The 20,545-nt window shown below is 35.5% G+C and overlaps 1 protein-coding gene across 2 annotated transcripts in view; it reads left to right on the top strand.

The window, feature by feature from the left end:
• Positions 1–18,773, top strand: part of NDFIP2 (Nedd4 family interacting protein 2) — a 45,675-nt gene extending 26,902 nt beyond the window's left edge. For both annotated transcript variants that reach the window (XM_071431008.1, XM_071431007.1), the window contains 5 exons: positions 424–511; positions 8,921–9,045; positions 12,076–12,142; positions 15,254–15,359; positions 17,224–18,773. In XM_071431008.1, the coding sequence (XP_071287109.1) occupies positions 424–511; positions 8,921–9,045; positions 12,076–12,142; positions 15,254–15,357 (384 nt within the window). In that variant the 3' untranslated portion in view covers positions 15,358–15,359; positions 17,224–18,773. The remainder of the gene's footprint in view (positions 1–423; positions 512–8,920; positions 9,046–12,075; positions 12,143–15,253; positions 15,360–17,223) is intronic.
• The last annotated feature ends 1,772 nt before the right edge of the window (positions 18,774–20,545 follow it).

Raw genomic sequence — 20,545 nt, 5'->3', positions numbered from 1 at the left:
TATAACTTTTATTTTATATTAAGGAAATTATTAGAAGACCTTTCCAGCAGGAAAAGTATAGAGTATACTGTGTGATGTCTTTTCAAAAAAATATTTAATAGTTTGGCTACATATCAAGATAGTTACCTTAAAAAAATGTATGTTGGTTTTCATTGTCAAAGTACTAATCTGGAATAATTCTAGCTTCATTTATGATGAATAGACAGTATGTACATATCTTCTACAGAAAATTTGGGCTCTGTCAATATAAACAACAAATAAGATTTGTTTTTTACTTATAAATTATTTTTTTAAAACTTCCTTTATGTGGACATGTTACAGGAATGTCAATTTTCTTCTAGCTTTAGAAACATGATTAATACTTTATCCTATAGGTAGTTATTCTAAACTTTTCACTAAATTATCACTAACCTGTAAATCCAGGAAGAAGAGTATCCACCACGGGATGATTTCAGTGATGCAGATCAGCTTAGAGTGGGCAATGATGGCATCTTCATGTTGGCATTTTTCAGTAAGTTATCTTGTATCCCAGACCTACTGAGGTATATATTAATTGTGCCTTTTTCCTATGGAATATAAAAGAGAGCTGTGATGAATTGCAATAATGTACTGTAATGAACAGATTTTTCTGCCTGTGCTCAAATATAAACACTTCCTGTTCCAGATACAGCAAATATGTTGCCTTTTTTTTGGTGGCATCTGTCACAGATAAGGAGACAAAGCAAAATTATAGTAAATGCTTGAAAGTCTAGCACTGGAAATTCTATCATCTTCTGGTTAGACCACCAACTTGAATTAAAGATCAGATCACAGAAATCTGGCAATTGATTTTTAACTAGAAAAAAATTGAGAGAGGTGATGTGCTGTATAAAAGTTGCTGGTGCTAGTGTAGTGAATTAAACAGCCATGGATTGATTTTTTGGAACAAATCCAACCATACTCATTTTCAGGTTGAACTAACCACTGTTTATATAAAAATGCATTGTTTTCAGCTAATCTCTGATTTCAACAAGCCCTCCTGTAGCTCTTTGTCATGTACTGTGTGTACACTGTGCATGTCTTGTAACTTGTGTACTGCATTAAGCAAAGTTAGATTTAGCAGCTAGAAGCTGTTTCTACGAGGAAGCTGCCTTAGTTTTACCAATTGCTTATTTATTCTGAATTTCTGAGGGTTTTTCCCTTTCTGAAATAAATGTTTGGCAACCTGGATGGAAGTTTGGTGTTGAGAATACACCTGTTCTGCTGAGAATTCATCATGATTAAAGCTAATTGATTATCCACTGAAGCCTCAATTATGTCTTTTACCCTAGGTTTTGTAGAAGTTCTTCTGTAATCTTTTTTGCAATCTCTTTAACAGTTGCAGATGCAGGTTACAATGCTTTCACAGAAGGTTTTTTCATGTTGGTATATGATGTGGTGTTTGCATCTTGGGATCAAAAGATATGTGTCTGCCTCACAAAACAAATCTATAAAGATGTTTATAGAGTAGCAAAGTGAGTTTTGTAGTCTGACCTCTTTCTGTAGTTGGAGCATAGAAAGAGTATATTCTTGGGGTCAAAGGGAGGTATGACTTAATTTTTCTTTTTTGCTTTATTTTCTTTTCCCTTTTCTATGTTCTATAACTTTTTGTATTTAACCTATTTTGTTCCTTTATTGTGTGAACTTGTTCTTCCTTTTAAATTCTGGTTCAGGCCTTCATTAGCACTGCACTAGGAGGCCAAGGGAATTGTTTGCTTTAATATGTCTTAAGTCCTTTAAGTCACAGATGTCCAAAATTGGATTCCCAGAACCTGGTGTCCACCTTCAAAAATGCAAGTATGTACTTGGATAAATTGGCAACCTTCTCTTCAAATAGGTATTTAGCTGAGTCTGAGTGCACAGAACAGTACTCTTAAACATTGGACAAAAATACTCTGTAGATCATAATTTTTCGTGGTTGTTCTGAGACTATTTTATTGCAAACTTTGCTTGCCTATGAAGGAAATGCATAAAATGAGTGTGTACACATTGTAAGGTATTTATGCAAGTGTGTTTTTAATTGGAATGTGTTGGTTATAATGGATACTGGTTACACAGGGAAATTGATAAACTTTACTTGCTGTTTGTGCTCATAGTATGAGGAGTTCACAAAACCAGTTGTAGATAGTAATAGACCTGAAATGTTAGTTTTTAGTAATTTTTCTTAGGAAATTGGTGAATTAAATTAAAAATTATCTTAACATAATGGGGGTATACTTTATGTGTGGGTTGTGTATTCATGCTTGTCCAATAAGGAGATAAAAGTCTCCAGGAAGTTGATGTATGCAGATTTGGGAGACCAGCAATTAAAATGAAATTTATTATAAGACTATCTTTTGGGTTTTTCCCCAGAGTGGGATATCTTTAAATGCAAGTAGAGTTGGCAGATCACAGAAAACTTCAAATAAACTCCCTGGCATAGGTAAAATGTAAGAGAACTGTATCAGGAACTGCTCTCTAGTGAAAGGAGAATGAACAAATGTCTTGTTCCAGATATGCTCTCCCACTTCCTCCCTGACTGTCAAGTACAGCATTGGAAGATCTTGGGGATGGAAGCAGGGGCAGGTAGCTTTAAGTATAAGAATAAGTTAGAATTCTTTAATTTCATTTTATGCAAGTGAAGTGTAGCAAAATAAACTTTATACTGAGCTTACCTGCCTATTGCAGTCACTTAGTGATATGTATTCACCGTCTAGTGGTAGCTGCCCACGTTGCATAAAATTGCTGTCTCCAGGCCATCTAGTGGCCAGATCTGTTTGTTGGGGGGTTTTGGCTGTTTTAGGAGCCTGCTGCATGCCCGTTACAGACCTGTTTCCCATCTAAGCTATATAGTGTTGTTCTGTTTAGCAGGATGAAACAGAATAATACAATACACACTCAAGAAGTGAAGTTCTTTGCATGAAGAGCTGGATTTTTGGGCTTGATCCAGAAACTTGGTGAAAAAACTTTGAAAAACAAATTTTATTTCCGATATATGGTAAAATCCTGTTTCAGGAAATTGGTGCTGCCCTTAGTCTGTGATTATGTTGATGAGCTAAGAATCTGCTCTCCAATGGTCAGGACGCTGTCTGTCAGTTTCTTATTTTGAGGGAAATTAATATATAAGTGAATATTCATTTGGCTATGAAGGCAAAATGGAAAAAAAATTATATTGGACCACTTCATATGTTTTTTTTCTATTTTGTATTTTTAAGTGCCTTGTACAGCATGGTAGAAATTTTCTAGAATGCCAGAGGAAGTTAGTAGGTGAGTTTCTCGGAGTATTTTTTTTTTTTTTTTTGTATGCACAACCAAAAGGAGGAATTTCTGAGCTGTATCTTCCCAATTTGAACACAGCTGTTATTGTGATACAGCAAGTAACTGTCATGAACAAAGGGTTTGGTTTTCCTGCTAATCTGCCTGTAGTGAAAGTCTTTTGAATTATGTCTGATAAACTCATGCTGGTATGTTATCTGAAGGAGATCCTTTTGGACATTATTAAAAGGCTTATATGGTTTTCCTTTATATTTAAGGAATGCTTTAGAACCAACCTTTTTTCCTGTGGACCCCAAGAGGAATTGTGGAGCTTATCTGAATTCTTTGAAACCATGTAAGGGAGTTTTGGGTTGTCCCTACAGCATAGGAAAAATGAATTTGAACTTCACAGATAGGTTAATAAGGAGATAAAAATGAAGAAAAGTGTTTAGTAGTACAACCAGAGCTTAAATTCTCATATATGAATCTGATCTTTTTGAACATCTAGGCTATTTAAGCACTGTATACAACTCACTGCAATAAAACCTGGTTTTATAGGGAAATGCAAATGTACAAAATGTCCTAGACACTATACCGGAACAGAAAATTACCATACCAAAGTTTTGTAAATTAATGTTCATACAGTTTTCAAACCTGTTAATTGTCTCAAGCAGTCAATAAACTGCACACAAGCTGGGATACCTTATTTGGGGGTTTCAAGGGGGCCCAATTTGGAAGGCAGAGTTGTAGCACAAGTTCAGGGTGAGCACAGTCTCCTTGTATGTGCTTCCTGAGGAGTGGTAAGCATGGTTGAAGTTCCCATGGGAGGCTTCCTCTGTGTAACTTTAGGAAACCTGACTTCTGCACGTCTATATCACAAATGTTCTGCAGGTTTCCCTTAGTCATGCAAGAGAAGCTGAGGGGAAGTTACTTCATTAAAATTTTAAATGTTGGGAGATAGGGAAACTGTTTTGAGTTCTTATTTCTCTCTGGTTATTAGGGGAGGCTGACTGACCTTCATACACAGTCACTTAACTTCTTTCTTACTGCAGAAACAATTTGACTTACACAGTTTTTCTGTATGTGTTAGATATAATACAAAACAATTGGGACGAGAAAGCTTCTAGTTGGGTAGTAAGAAAAACATAGTAACAAGAGTAATGAAGAAGTAGGAATAAATTGTCAAGGAATGTTTCTGAACATTAATTACTTAGGAAACAAGTTATCTATTTTCTGTGGAAGCTGACAGCCAACACTTCCAGTGATGATCATCAGTCTGTAAGTGAACCCTCAGAATGGAGCAAAGATCTATATCCCAGTTAAAGAATGGAACAAATTGTATGCAGGAGTGGGAAGAACAATTCCTAGTGCCATGAAATCCTGGAATGAATTATTTATTATTGCAGTATGTTTAGTAAGTCTAGGCCAGGTATAAAGCATTGAGCTCTTTGGTGTTTGCTATATATTAAAATAGCAAGTAAATGAACAAACAAATTGTGGAGTAAAGACTATAACTGAGCATTAGTTGCTTTTTGTATATGTAGTTGCCATTATAATCTTTTTACAGGCTTGATTCATGGCTAAAATTTGGAACATAAAGCTTCAAATCAGTTTTACTGCCTTCTTTTCATGATACTTAAAACTTAAGTGAATAGTGTATAGTTGTGGAAAGCTAAGTAAAAAAGATCAGCAGGTGAAGTGCTGGAGCAGCTAAGGAAAAATCACAATGTAATGTGCTTGTCATTATTGTTTCATCTGTTGTATTTCAATATGTACAACTCAAAAGTCTTGTACTTTGTATTTTGGCTGGGGTTATTTTACTGAAAACCTTGAGGAGAAATACAGTATAAATGTAGGGACTACATTGCATCACAAACACTCTGTTAAAAAAGAATTTAGTCCAACCCTCCTCTCAAAAACCCATTTCTTATGTGGGTCATTATCACCCATATAGTTGTTGTCATGAGGAGATAATGCTAAAGCTTATATTCTTTTTATATGAATTGCATTTATATGGACTTTTTCCTTTTGTAATCACCTCAGGAATTACAAAATTCAAAAACCATACTTTTATCAGTCCCACTTCTCTGAATGGTCTAGAGTACTAAAAGTAGATACTGAAATCATGATGCCAGTGCAGTCAGCATGAGTTTAGTCTAAATGTCTGAAATATGTTAATGGAAAGTTGACAGTAATTGAAAGTTGGGCTCAAGTAGGCATGTAAGCACTTTTGGGATAGAAAACAAATCTTGCACAGTGGTTTGATTTGCAGAGGAGATCTACAGGATGCACACAGAATCTGGCTGCATGTAGAAAATGGGCAAGCAGAAGTTAAGAATTCTTTTTTAGGGTCATGATGTGGTTGTAGCACCTCACCAGATTTTTTCCCCCTCACATTTAGGAATGGCTTTCCTTATGACAGCACATTATTAGTGTCATGGCAGGTACATTGTCTGTGCAGGAATGTCATGGAAGCTGATGTTCCATGATGGATGAGATCATATGTTCTGTGATGGATGAGATCATCTCTTGAACAGCTGAGCAGTGTCATTTACATTGCACAAAGTAAGTGGATGCAGAAAAGTAGTGGAGGATAGCATTTATTACAGCAAGGAGCTTGTACAACGACTTAATTGTCTCTAGTAGCTAGAGAAGGAAGTTGGTAATTCTAGAGAAATTAGTGCATAATTCCTTTTACTGATCACTCCCCTCACTGGTCTATTTTCTCCCTCAGCTTGATGGGGGAGCTTGTGCTATGGCTTCTCTATGACAACATAGGGATGAATATTATGAAGAACTTTCATTGCAGTAGTAAGTTGAGGCAGGAATTATACAGGAATTTACTGCAGCAACTCTTACCAGATGCAGTGTAAGCTGTTAAGCTCAGAGCTTGCATGGCTGACAGAAGATACACATGGATGCACATGATGGAAAAAGATATACAGATGGGCAAATGAGGCTGATCTTGACGTAGAGAAAAGCAATTGGAGGGAATTGCAGTCTGCTCAGAAGATGCATTTCTGAAAGTCAATATTGTATTTCATAACCAGAATGAAACAAGGAGAATGATTTTCAAAATAGTGGTGGGACATAGGATGTAAGAGAGAAGCAATGGCAAATATGGAAAACATGTACACATTATAGTTGCCTTTCTTAAGTTTGTTAAAATGATGCAACATCAAGGCAGTTTGGGAGAATCTCCCTGATTGCCTGTGTTTTAGAGCAGTGGAAGTAACATCTTTCTTGTGCTGCTGAAGACACAGATTTTTTGATTAGGTCCTGACTGTACAAGTTTTCTAGCAAATGGTTGCAGATAAAAACCTAAATAATGAGATTTTTCTTCTGTATGTACTTCAGTTTTATTGGAATATGTGAACTTGCATAGTTTACAATTTTTATAAGGTTTGTCTTTTCTGCTTGTAAAAAGCTACTTATGTAACTTGATAGAACAGCAGACTGATTAGAGAGAAAAAAACCCTACTGTGAACAAGACTGGAACATGCTGATGCCTTTACTTTCAAGAGTTGGGCAAATACCTTGATGTTAAACATCCATCAAATACTTATACAGTGACTTATGCAATCTATTTTGAATATTCCTTTAGTTCAAGTTGAAAGTAGGGTAAAATTGTTAGTGCTCCTCTTTAATTATAAAAAGCTAATTTTTTCCCCTTCTGTATTTATGATTGGGAAATCTCTGATTTTTTTAATGCATTTACAAATGAGTTGAGGTAATTTAAAAAAATATATTAAAATTGTACATATTCCGAGAATTTCTCTAGTGCTCATAGACCATTAGAAATATGTAAATCTTGTCCTTTTTAAGATACCTGTCTTTAGGTATACCTCACCATAGTCAAACTCACCCTTGGTAGCTTGAGTAGTGGGGAGAAAGAGCAGTGAGCTCTTATGGTGAGGCAGGATCCGAGAATGCATTGAATAAGGAGCTTTTGAAATCTGTTACTGTTAAAAGATGGTGGTTTTGGAGAACTTGCTTAAAACAGGGAAATCAAAACAATTTATCTAGGCTCTCTCAAATGTAAATGTGTCTTGGAAAAATTGGTAAATGTTGGGGTCATAATATTGTTCTATAGGGGTGTTTTTTAGCAGGGGTTGGATTGGTTTTGTTTGTTTCCTCTGCTTATGCCAGTTTGGATCAGCATCTGCTCAAAGTTTTGGGTTTATTTTACTTTTGTTTCTTGGGGTCCTTTTAGATTAGTAAATTGTATACAAGTAAGAATTCTTGTTGCCACCATCTTTTACCCATGCCTCTGAGCAATGCAAGATGTTTTCCCACTTGCACTAAATGACTATTTTGAAGTCCTCCAAAACTTTTGGAACTTCCATGTGTTTAAAGTTCATGGAATCCAGCTGCAGTTTCACAGACTTGATTTTGCATTTGTGAGCATATCGTTGCATCTTCTTTCAGACTATTGGAAAATTTTTAATAAGGTTTTAAAGTATAAAAATAATGGGGTTTTATAGATAGTATTTCAAAATGCTTTAATTAAAGAAAACTATTGAGCAATTTTCAGTTCCTAGTTGTGTTCAAACTTTAACTGAAGAGACAGACTCATTTTTCCTCTGACGATTTAATGTCTGAATTTTATGTAGCTAAGCATAGGATTTTAAACACTGAGAATTTGTTGGCAGGGGTTTTGTTCCATGCTGCCCCTCTTCCATTCCTCTTTAGCCTCCTCTGTGATTCTTGTGTTTACTGTGGAGTTCCCTAATGTTTTCAATTTTCCACTGTCATGTTCTCTCCAGAATTCCTGAGTTAGCTTCCTCTACCAGTTCCTCCATCTCTTCTGTTTGGTGGCTTTCTTTTTGGATGCCCTCACTGATTTCTAAGCTGGGTCATTCCCCTAATTGTGAATTCTCACACTCTGATATAATGCATGCAACCTGTAGTCAATGCAGATGATGATGCTGGTTGCCAAGTACATATGCAGATATGAAACTTTAAATTGTTAAACTGGGGGTTGTGTAAAAGTGTTAATTGAAGCAATAGTGGTAGTTATGCTTAATGTCCTTTTTGTTCATTGATTTTTTTAACTTCTGTGTAAAGCTGCCAAGGCTACTTATGTCTTAGGAATATAGAGCTAAAAGAGAAGGCATAAATACAGATCTAAGAGACCCATGAAACATCAGCTTCTCAACTTACCTTCGTTTCTACACTAAGTTTTTGGAGCAAGAGTGGATACTTTTATTCTGTTAGATCGAAAATTGATAAAGCTAAACATTGCAGCCTTTATACATGCACATATGTGTGCATGTAACTATATTTTTGGTTATAAAGGTGCAGAAAGGGTTTTTCTTCTTTGTTTTAATCCAAATCTTGTGTGTTATAGTCCTTTTTGTGAATTTACTTTTCATGTCCAGTATAATCTGGTTAGATGTCTATGGCAGTATAATACTTTCTTTTATGTTGGAATTTTCTCTAGTGTAAAGTAGTAGGTTCCAGCCTGTTTACCATTTGCTTTGTCATTAAGTGACTATACCAGGGGCAATGTCTGGGTTCAAAGTCAATCTCTGAAAGCCTGAATTACCGGAAGAGAATTAACTGACTGTGTAAGCATGTCCTTAGTAGTTTAAAAGTGAAATTACTGTGAAGTCTGTTTGCTTAGCTATACAGATTAACAGAAGCTACTGTTTCTTTTATTTTATAGTGGCGTTTATTTTCAACTGGATTGGATTTTGTTTATCCTTCTGTATAACAAATACCATAGCTGGAAGGTATGGTGCAATCTGTGGATTTGGTCTCTCCCTGATCAAATGGATTCTCATTGTACGGGTATGTTTCTTGATTCACACAATACAGACTCTGTACAACAAACACATAATTTATTCAAGGATATAATAAGGGAATTGAAAACCGGTATTTTTTCTTTTTTTACCTGACATAGCATTTGATGTTCACATTTCTAGTAAAATAAATACCAAATGACTCATTCCTTGTACAAGTATTTAAAAGTCTACAGAAGTGGAGCAAGTACCTAAAATATCACTGGTATTATAGTGTCAAGCATGAAAGATTTATAGATGTCTTAGACTGTTGGGAAAGGAATATAAGAAAGCATTTCTTCCTTGTATTTGATTCTTTTATTCCTTGTAAGATACATATGGGACCAAGTCCAACTTAAATATGAAGTTAGTCACATTTTTGCAATATTAAATGCTTGAGTCTTGATGTTTTCACTGCAAAACTAGATACTTTTCCAAAAGGTACAGTAGCCAAATGCAAGTTACTTAGCTAAGTGGATGCTAGATGAAATGTAATGGTGCTTTCTGAACTTGAATTCGGCTTAGCTGTGAGGCACAACATTTAAAATCCTGCCCCATTTAATGAAGAAAAAGATCTTGGATAACTTAGATATCTTTCATGTTCTGCCACCAATAATCTTTTTTTTAAATTTTTTTTCTCAGTGTCTGTGTTAGCAACTTGATTTAGACTTAGCATGATAGTAAAAAAATTGTTGGAAGATTGCATGGTCCTTCCTGGACATGTACAGCATCTTTCTTAGAAGTTTTTTTTTTAATTTCCTTTTTGCTCATTCAGAGCAGGGAAATGCTGCTGGACCAGATGCGATTCTGGTGTATTTGTTGGAATTCAGGGGCTGGGATAGAATATATCTTAATAGAGAGAGAAGACATAAATTTTTCAGCTATGCGTTCGTTTGGGATATTTTCAGATTCCCTTAAGGCATACTGAACAGAGGTGAGAAATTGCTCATTATGTCAGTTTCATTATTCCTCTCTGCTGGAAAATGTGCTCAAAACAAATATACAAATTAATATATGCTAAACTTCCTTTGGAACACAGAATTACTGTATTCTAGACTATAATTAAATTATTGTATGTAATCCATTATTAATTACGAAATATTAGAGCTGGCCAATGCCAAGACCTCACGGATGGAGTTTTTCATAATGAAGATCATAATGTTCCTCTATTGTCTCCCTTTCTAGAGACAAGAGCAGAAAGCTCGTGAAGAGTATGTTGACAGTCATTTTAATGGTGACACACAAGCAGGCCTGTGTGCACCAAATTGTTCTGTCCTTTTCTTTCAAGCTCTTCCTTTTTCACTCAGGGTCAGTAGTACAAAACTGTACAAAACTTTTTAGTGTCTAGACAGCCTGAATTCATGTATGCTTGATCTGTATCAGTTTTTACTGGGGAAAAGGAAGGGTAGGGGGAACAAAAGCACAATTTTGCTATTGGGGAGATTCTGCAGCCGTGGCTGATTCTGCCCAAGGAGAGTAGGAGAGGAGAGCAATGCACATGGGCAAGTATTTGATTGTTGGTTTTAGTGAATCTTCTTTTCAATTAAACGAAATGGTAACTATTGGAAAAGTATCTTGATATGTCTGTGTGTGTATGTATATAGATATATATTTATAAGCACACACGCATAAAATGTTTAGAGAATTGAAAATACTGACTAACAAGTGAGATGGGATCAATGTCGATGTGTTGTCAAAATCCTAGGAATTGCGTATTTATATATGGATAATGTAAAATAGCAATTCTTTAGTTCAACTTAGCAGTTCTGTTTCTTGCTTTTTTTTCTTTGATTGGTGGTCAAAATGAATACTCATACTCTTATACAAGTATACTCTTATATACTAAAAGAGTTCACATAATCTGGCTTTATTCTGGAACAAACACGTGGATTAATTGAAGAAAAAAACCACCTTTATCTACAGTTCTTTATATGTCTTAGATTTTCATCTGGTGGTATATGAGGCCCAGTATCTTTTGTTTGGTTGGGGTTTTTTTGATGGGTTTCTTTGTTTTGTTGTTTTTGTGGGGGTTCTTTTGTTTGTTCAGGTTTTTTTATTTCCCCTCCCATTACTTCTTGTTTGATATACTGAAATGTCCTAGAAAGGGCAAATGGAAGCACTAAGCACAAAAGTCAGGATGCAGGAAGCATAATGAATGATAGCAGGGTAGAAGTGTATAGAAGTGTGCAGAGCTGCTGAGTAGGTTATTTTACTCCTTTTGGCAACTCTTCACTCATCTCCCCATTTCTACTTTTTGTGGGGGTTTTGGAGACATTTGATTAGCCTTTTTATCAGTGAAGCATGAAGTCTGGAGTCTGGTAAAGGCACAGATACCTGTCTCCAGTACGATCACACCCTGCCCTCCAGCTGCCTCCCACATCACAGGGAGGACAAAACTGTCTGCCGTGGTCACTCGCAGGAACAGTTGAAATGGCACTTCAAGGTTCATTTAGCTGCGTTCAGCTCACTGCTGGGAACTGAATGCTGGTTTGAAAATGAAAAGACTTTAATGAGTTGGGGGTCTTTATGGGGCTGGTATTCATGGCAGCGATTAACAGTAGGGGGTATACAGAAGGTCAAAAGCTCCCCTTTTGTAGGGTCAGCAGAACATCCCTGTCTGATAAGATTAAACTAATGTGGCTTTTCGTGTTAATATCTAAAGCAGCAGGCTGCTGTAATGTGTTTGGGATGGCAGGCACTGAGGGGAAAAGGGGAAAATCAACAAGTGGTGACTCATTATAATAAAAAATGACAGATTACTGGCAAGTAATACAAGGGTGTTTTCATATATACATATATATTTTACATGGGTACACACACGTATTTTTTAGAGATTTTTCATTACTTTGCTGCAAACCAACTGACAATAGAAATGTTTTATTTGTGTAATAGACTGCTGTACATATATTAGTTTTGCATTTTAGTAGGATACATTTATTTTAACTTGCTCTTTCCTCCATGCTTTCTCTATTTGCATAGTGCATTAAATATGTCTTAGTCATCTATCTTACTGCAGTTAAGCCTCCTCTATGAATTTCAGTTTTCAGATTATTTTACTGGATATTTCAATGGACAGTACTGGCTTTGGTGGATATTTCTTGTACTTGGTAAGTGGCAGTTGAATTCATTTCTGTTTTGATGTGGAAGTACTCAAAGATGAATCATGTAGCTGTAAATAAGAGTTTTGTAACATGTTTAGCTATGTGCTTTTCCTTAGCTGCTGATAATTTTGTGTTTTGTTTTTATTTCCATACTATTCATGAGGTTATTGGTTACCATAGTGGTGTTATTGTGTGAACTGTGGACTGTTCAAATACCCTTCAGCTCAAAAAATTTTGTTCTGCATAAGGGATTATGTGTAAAACTGAGACTTGTAACTTGTGCTTTTTAAATTGCTTCTACTGTTCTAGGGGTGCAGAACTGTGTAATGAAACTTTGGCCTTATGTGATTAAGTAGTATTTACATGTATAAGCCTATATGTCAAGTATTAAATTTTAAGAAATGTGTCCGAACCCAGGAAGGTGGAGTCTGCTGTCTTGTGCACAGGTCACAAAATGTCCTTTTTGAGTCCTTTGAAATGCAAACTGCATCAGCAGTTGCTCAGTAGGATGAGAGAATGGTTTCATGCTTGCTGATCACAGTGGTCCCATGATGTCAGCTTTCTCTTAAGAGCTCTGTCTGCCAGTGTTTCAAGTCTGATGCACATCTTCTGCTCTTGTGTTTGTTTTTAACGAAGGTATACCAAAGCCCAACCACTATAACTTTTCTCCAGCTGTGGATTTTGTAATTTAGATATGGAATCTGGAATGATTTTCTTTTACAGAAGTGAATGCTGCTATGCATTTTAATTTCTGTTTCCAGCTCTGGAAGCATGGTAAACTGTTGCTGGTTCAGTAGGTGGCACTCTTCCCTTTGAGTCAATTGATTCAAGTGGCTAACAGCAAATGTTAGAATGAAGCATTGAGTAAGTTAAGAAAAAAGACCAACTCTGAGATCTTCACTGTGACTCACTGTTTATCTTGCAAGAAATGTCAAAAGTCTTAAACAACATTACCTAAAAATTTCTCTATCTGCCTCTTAATAGCGTTTAAGGGCATTCATCAGACTCTCTAATGCCCACCTTGCTCTGCTCTTGTGCACTTGGTTGCTTGATGTACATAAAACCTGCAAATGTTTAACAGCTCACAGCATCAGTCCCTTGAATGCTTTTGTATTTTTTGAGGTTATTGTATTGAAGTAGGTGAAATGACTCTTTGCAGGCACAAACATCTCCAGATAAGTCTTTAATTAAAACAAAGCCTGTGGTGCCTGAAATTGAGGTTTGATACCTTTTTTCATTAGGATAAAAATAGTGTTCTTCCCCTAGTGCTCCCTCTATGGAAAAAGCTGTCATTTTTCTTTTTACTAGTCTTTTGCACATATTCAGGAAGTAGCTCACTTTTATTTGGGAAAGCCTTATTTTTGGTCTGAAGTGTTTGAGGGTTTATTTTTTCTTTAAATCACGAGTTGGAATAAAAAGCACTCTGAGGCATACAGTGTGCATCTGGCAGTCAGCATTCCCTTGTCTTATGTAGGTTTTGCATGAAGTATGCCAACAAGATTTTTAAACTGATGAAGTGGCTTTATGGTATTGCTAGAAGACCATAGAAGGAGTCTACCTAAAAAAGCTTCTTACAATGACATGGAGGAGTATTATCATGTCATGGGAACACTGCCAACCAGATCTGTGTTTTGTTGTTTTGGATAACCTTTTGTTAGAGCACACAAAGTACTATGTCCAGCTTCTCTCCAGAAGGGAATGACTTGGAGTCTTTCTTTTGCATAGCCCTTTGACATCCTTCAGCCCACCTACTGCCATCTCCTCTCTTCTGCTGTTCATCGATCGTTTCTGCTTGCTTTCCTTCTTTCAACAGCTGGAAAAATCTGCTTGTGCATCACGGAAGAGCAAAGTGGTCTACTTCCAAAGAGCTATCATGTATCAGTGAAAAAATTGGAGAGACACAATTCTAAATTTCAAATTTAAGTGTTAGCCAGTGTTTCTTATTGAGGATCACAATGGAAAGTGGAGTGGTTTTTCTTTCTTCCTTTAACAGAGAAATGTAAAATATGGGTTGAACTTTGACTGATTTTCCAACATGTATGATGCCGAAAATACTCTATCAAGCACCTAAAGAGCTGCCTGCCCTCATTTTGCTGTTTCAACTTCTTTTCAGTTGAAAGGGGGACTGTCTCTGGTAGCTTTTGGGTAGCAAGTTTTGTAGCAGACTTGCAGTCAAGATCTTACTGAAGAAAGTTAAAACAATCATAAAGAAAAATAATTTAGAGAGGAATTGATCATTGGAAAAAATCAAGGGCTCATCCAGGATAGCAGGAAGGAAAAGTGCATCATGTAGAAAAAAAAAAATTAAATCCTTGCCTGAATTTGTAGAACCTCAGTTTAGATTTTCATTTGAACCTTTGGAGTTTTAACGCATATGTGTATATTCACGTAAGCGTATATCTTCAAGGTGCCATTATTGGAAATGTAACTTCTCTGTGACTATTGTGTACATCTTTTTCCTCTTAGCTGAAATATTCTTTCAAATGCAGTGAAATGTAAATAATTTATAAGATTTTGAAATTTAGAGTTGACAAAAACTGTAATATTGACATATGTTGAGTAATTTTCTTTGGCAATTGTTCTTCCTCCTCTTGGACTGGTGGTTTTTTTACAGATGGCTAAATCTCAAGTCCTAATCTACTGTAATTCATTACTGGCTTCTTGCTAGAGCAATCCTTACTTTCTTTTTTTCCCTCTTTTGACTCACAGTATATTTATTGTGCTTATTGCTAAAGGTACATTTTGTGAAGCAGGTACTCTTCTAACACACTAGTAATTTATTTTGAGAGCTCTACTTGAAAGGAGTTTGCAGAACAGATTCTTTTATGTTTCAGGATTTTTTTCATCTTTGTAAGTATTTTCAAGCAGTATTTTTAGCCGATGAGACTTGAAGAGACTTGAAGTCTAAATCACTAAAATTTGTGGAAAACCTTTCATAAAATTGAATCCTTGCATCACAAGATGAAAGCTGACTTAGTTGTTGAATTTGTGAATGATAAATGAAGACTTTAGTTTACTTTGTAGGCTAGGTTTTAAAAATTATGCGAATAAGAATAATGTGGGATAGTGTGTATTTATGTTAATATACTTAATTTTGTGCATTTTCTACACTTCCAGGACTCCTCTTGTTCTTTCGGGGCTTTGTTAATTATCTTAAAGTCAGAAATATGTCTGAAAGCATGGCAGCTGCTCACAGAACAAGATTTTTTTTCTTGTACTGAAGGTAAGCTATTTTTAGTGATGTGGTTATCTTTCCCAGGAAAATGAAGAAGAAAGAAATATTAGAAATAGACAGTCAAACTCCTGTCATGAAGCAGATGTTGCATGGTTTTTAAACATCTGTCACAAATACTGTATATATATTCTTCATGGGCTTGGAGATGTGTGAAGTTTCTTACTTGAAAGCATCCTCAATGCTTCTTGTTGGCCCTGGAAAGTTCAGCAACAAAAATTAGGAAGAACATGTTTTTCCTAAGAAACAGTATCTGCTGCTGTCAGGATACTGTCCTTTGTGCTGGAAAAACTGGCTTTTGTAGTCAACCTGTCGTCAGCAAGTTAGGAAGCACTAATCTGCCTGCATATTAAATCTGATTGACATGGGTCTGAACATGCAAACAATAGTTGAGTACTGTCTCTCTTTACATGACTGGATTAAGACAGTCATGTACAAGTATGATTATTGTGTATGCAACAATGTGCTTTATGTATCCTTCAGGTAGCTGACTAATCAGTCTGGCACGTATCCACTCTTTTTTTTTTTAATACCATTTATCCGTTAAGTGGATTTATTGGACTTCACTACGTAACTTAAACCAGGGGTCTTTATTTGCATTCAACTTTTTTTAAATTTAAATTGCATGACAAGATAAATTTAGCCTAGAAATATGTATTGCAGCATTTTCATTGCTCTGCACTTAACTAAAAATGCTTAAAGACTGTATTTTGACATACCCGAGAAACTATGTTTGTTGTAAAAAAAAAAAAAAAGTCTTTTATCAATTTTCTTCAGGATTGATCACAGGATCAATTTGAATTAACCTGCAACACATTTTCAAAGTCTGAAAACAGAGACACTCTTTGACTGGGGAAAAAAAATCTGGTTCTTTTTATATAAGACAAGCACAAACATTTAAAAACAGCTAATGATGAATGTGTGCTATACAATATGCACTTGATTATGAAAAAAAATCTGTTAATGTAACTGTGACATAACATTTCTTTTAAATGTGCTTTTTTTCCCCCAAATTGCGCAGTAACGTAATTAACTGAGATGTGTATTCCTTTTTAGCAATCAATATAAATTAGCAACTACATGGCAGCATTGCCTTTTTGCAACAGTTAGATATGGCTTCTTTTCTTAGCGTTGTGGTAACCTCTTCAGAATACTGTAATTTGTAGATGTGACTGAAAATATCTGTAAGCTTTCAGTACAGTAAAGTTTAAAAATACTGTTTTTAAAAAGAGTTGTTAGGACTAAATGGTATTTGAGAACTGTAGTTTGAAGAGAATAAGTGAAAGTGTAGGATAATGCAGTCTGGGATTCCTTGCTCTTCTGCAGTTAAAATTCTGTGTTGGGACAAATCACTGTTTAACCCAGGACTTACTGAAGTTAATGAGCTGTCCTATCAGAGTTCAGTGGCTTTGAATTTTTTCTTTACCTGTAAGCACCACTGAGATGCATGGGTTGTGGGCTTATAAGGTCTGTGGGTTGTTCAGAGAGATGAACACATATAATATTTATGTTTTTGAAGCATCTTAAGTACTGGAACAAGAAGTTCAAATTAATTGCTATCGCATTTAAGTGTCCTTGTTCTTGCATAGACGAGTAAGCTCCTCTAAAGTGACTCCTCTACACTAATTCTAAGTTTTAATAAATAATAACACCCCTACAGTTTGCAATATTCTCAGGCGTTCTTCTGAAATCGCAACAGAATAACAGAAAATGTTTGTGGTTTTTCTCCCATCCTGTCATAGGGGGGTAGGGAGGCTGCTGTTTTACTTGCAGTTCAGGTTTGCTGGTCACTTAGCAACACTGCTTCTGGTGAATCATGGTGATGAACTCAAGTACAATTTTTCTTTATCTCCAGACTGCATCGAACAGACATTCCTTTCCTATGCTGGTGTGAAACTTCCAGATGATCTCTAACCCTCCAAGTTAATAAGACAGAAGACTACTAAAACCAGAAGACAAATTAATGAAAATATGGCTTCAAAAATGAATGACAGGATGGCTTTATGATCAAGTACCAGTTCTGGTCATTCTAGTAAATATTTATAATTGCTGCCTTTTGTTTTAGCACATTTGAATATGTGCTTGTTACAAAGATAGTATTGAAGTAAGAACAAACTATCTGTAAGTATAGATTAGGTACAGTCAGACTCAGTTAATCTGCGCTTGTTGTATCTGAAAGATTTGAGTGGTAACTTGTTTCACAGCTTGTGTGTACCACTGACTTGGTGATCTGCACTTCTGAGTACAATGAAATGCATTAAATGATTCAGATTAACCAGTTTAGACAGGTTTTTTATATAATTTAGATTCATCTAATGATTGTATAGAACATTTTTAAGTTTACTAAACCCCAAAATTCCTTGTCACAAACTTATATTCGCCAGTATTTTATTGAATTCAGCCCAATATACTGGTTTGTGCTAAAACTGATACACTTTGAGTCCCCTGTAAATAACTCTGCATAAATGACTGTTTTAATTGCTTCTTAGGAAATATGTCAAAATATATTTTGTAACAGCATATTCTCTAAATTTTGTTTAATCCTAGAGCTATATAGATATTTTTTGTTAATTGGCTATTAAAGGTTTAGTTAGTAGTAGATGTAATTTTGGAGGTTTGCATTCTTGAGGTCACTATAAATAAAACATCCACATTGAGTGCTTCTCAAAAAAAAAATCATACAACTACTTTATAATGCTTGTTTAGAATAAATACATTGCCATTTCATAAGATTAAACAAGTTTAAATGCAAGGTAATTTGGGAAGTAATCTATGAAGGGAAAAAATTCTTTTAAAGCTCTGAAAGTAGAAAATGTGTTTTACTTCTCCCTTTATTCATTTAAGGTATGCCATTAGGTTCTTATAAATATCATCTCTTTAAGGGGTACTGTCTGCAGTTCATGCACGTGTAGTTTCTTTTAAAGTTTGTGAAATTTATGCTTCTTCTTTAAATAGAAGACGACATCTCTCAGTCCTTTGTACAACTGGAATCTCAGTTGCAAAAATACATTGGCTGTTGGTTGCACCTTTGAGGAAAAATGTACAAATAGTTTCCTCCATTTTTCTTTTTAATTACAATTCTGGTTTTTTATTACTAACGTTAAAAACAGTGAGGTTTATGTTGTGTTAAGCTAGTGCTGTATTGAGTTTTGTATCTATAATTAATGTTTAAAATATACATATGTAAACATTTTCATTTTCCTAATCTTTCAGAGATAACTGTTAGTGACTAAAAGTTTAGGGGCACCTCTACTTCTCAGCTTTTTATGGAAGAAGAAAGTTAAGTATTATGTTCAATATCCTATTGGGATTTCCTTCTAAACTTCTATTTGTTTCTGTGTTCTTTTGCATTCATTGTCCAGATGAAAAAGAAGCGAATAATAAAGCATTGCTTTGTTTTGCTAATTATGACTTAATGCTTTTTTGGGGTTTTTTTGTACTCCATGTTGAGAAATGTACACTACAGTACTTGCGTCAACATGGAATTACAGACAAATTACTTGGCAAAATAGGTACTAACCAATCCTCCCTGCTCCTTTTCATTTCATGTTTTATGGCAACAAACTGTGAGGACATTTCTTATAAAGAGTTAATGCAACCTTGCAAAGCAGGCAATATTTCTTCATTTTCTATGCTTACCAAAATCAGCTAGCACTGTTTTTCAACTATATCAATTTTCCCATATTAAGTAGCAACATCTGGTAGAATTACTTCTGTTTGGTCCAAGCATTTTATAGGAAGCTTCATACACATACTTTGTGTACTACCTTGGAAAAATTCTCATTTGGTCAGAAAAAATATGCAGAGTTAAAAATGTGCATGTTATCTAATCCTCTATAGTTGATGCATCAGTTGGAAGCCTGAAATCTCATCAGCAGGAGGAAGGGAACTGGGACAGTATTTTCAAAGACTCTGCAATCTGTTCCAGATGTGTCAAATGCTGCATATTTTCCTTGCTATTTCCTGTAAGCTTGGTTTGGAGCAGCTGGCTCTGTGGTTTAGAGACACCTGGCCAGCTTTGCTTTGTGTCTTAGGGGTATGGGGGAGAAGCTCCAGTATCACAGTGAAGTTGACTGTAAACAGATTTTGCATTAATGCAAATAAGGCTTTGAAGCTTGGGACTAAAACAGCTGAAGAAGGGAGGTGAGGAGAGAAAGTTCTGGTTTATTTGAGCAGATGGCACTGAAATTTTTCTAGTTTTGTCATCTACTTCTATTACTGTAGATACCACAGGAAGATTGACATCTTGAATGTGATTCAGGTAGCCTGTGGGACTCTATTAACACATTTCAGAAATGATCAGTCATTCATGTTTTCAGTCCCCTTACAGAGCAGAGATTGCCTCCAAGCTTTTTTGACTGTCTCACGTAAGGTATGGATACAGTCCTCATCCTGCAACACCTTTCAACGTGATTTCAACACCCTGTTCTTTCTCTATCTGCTTCCCTCCCATTGAATGATGACAACAGGTGAGGAAAAGTGGCTTTATTTGTGTGTTATCCTAACATCAGAAAGCTTTTAATCTCTCTCCCACTTTTTGAGAATATTTTCCCATGATATTCTGCCTTAGTCCTTTCTGTGTCATTGCTTGCATTGTTCACTTGAGCAAAAAACATTCATCTCATGAAATGACAATATATAGCTTCCTGGACTTTTGAAGAGAAGATGAATAATCTCTGATATGGGAGTAAATATCTCTTACTAGGGCAAAAAAATATTTATAATCACACTAAAACATGATTAACATGTGCATAGCTACCCAGAAACAGCAGAATCCTGGCTACTGTTTTTCCAATGTATATTATTCTTTTCCACCATCCAGAGATCCTTATCTTTTTTCTTTATAATATGTCATGGACTCAACTCTTTCAACACTGAAATTTATATGAATGAAGAAATCAGTATTTTCAACTTTGTATTTTGTCACAAATCTCATGATGCTGGTGCCTTCCTTACCCTTTTGCTTAGTGTGGTACTTACACAAGTTTAGGGTTGAAAAAGGTGTGTTCCCTCCCTGAATGCTTTTTAAAATCTCAGAAGTGGATGTGATGCATTCATTGACAATTGTTCCTGATCTTGGCAGGACTTCTCTACAACTATCTGGTGCAAAGAATTTTCTCTACAACTATCTGGTGCAAAGAATCAGTGAATTTTGTGACAGGCTGCTTAGAAGTTAA

This window comes from Agelaius tricolor, unplaced genomic scaffold (assembly GCF_023055355.1).
Source record: "Agelaius tricolor isolate 1412-34295 unplaced genomic scaffold, bAgeTri1.0.p SCAF_7, whole genome shotgun sequence".
In the NCBI taxonomy this organism is placed as follows: domain Eukaryota; kingdom Metazoa; phylum Chordata; class Aves; order Passeriformes; family Icteridae; genus Agelaius; species Agelaius tricolor.
The sequence above is the reverse complement of the archived record's forward strand: the minus strand, read 5'-3'. Positions and strand labels throughout refer to the sequence as shown.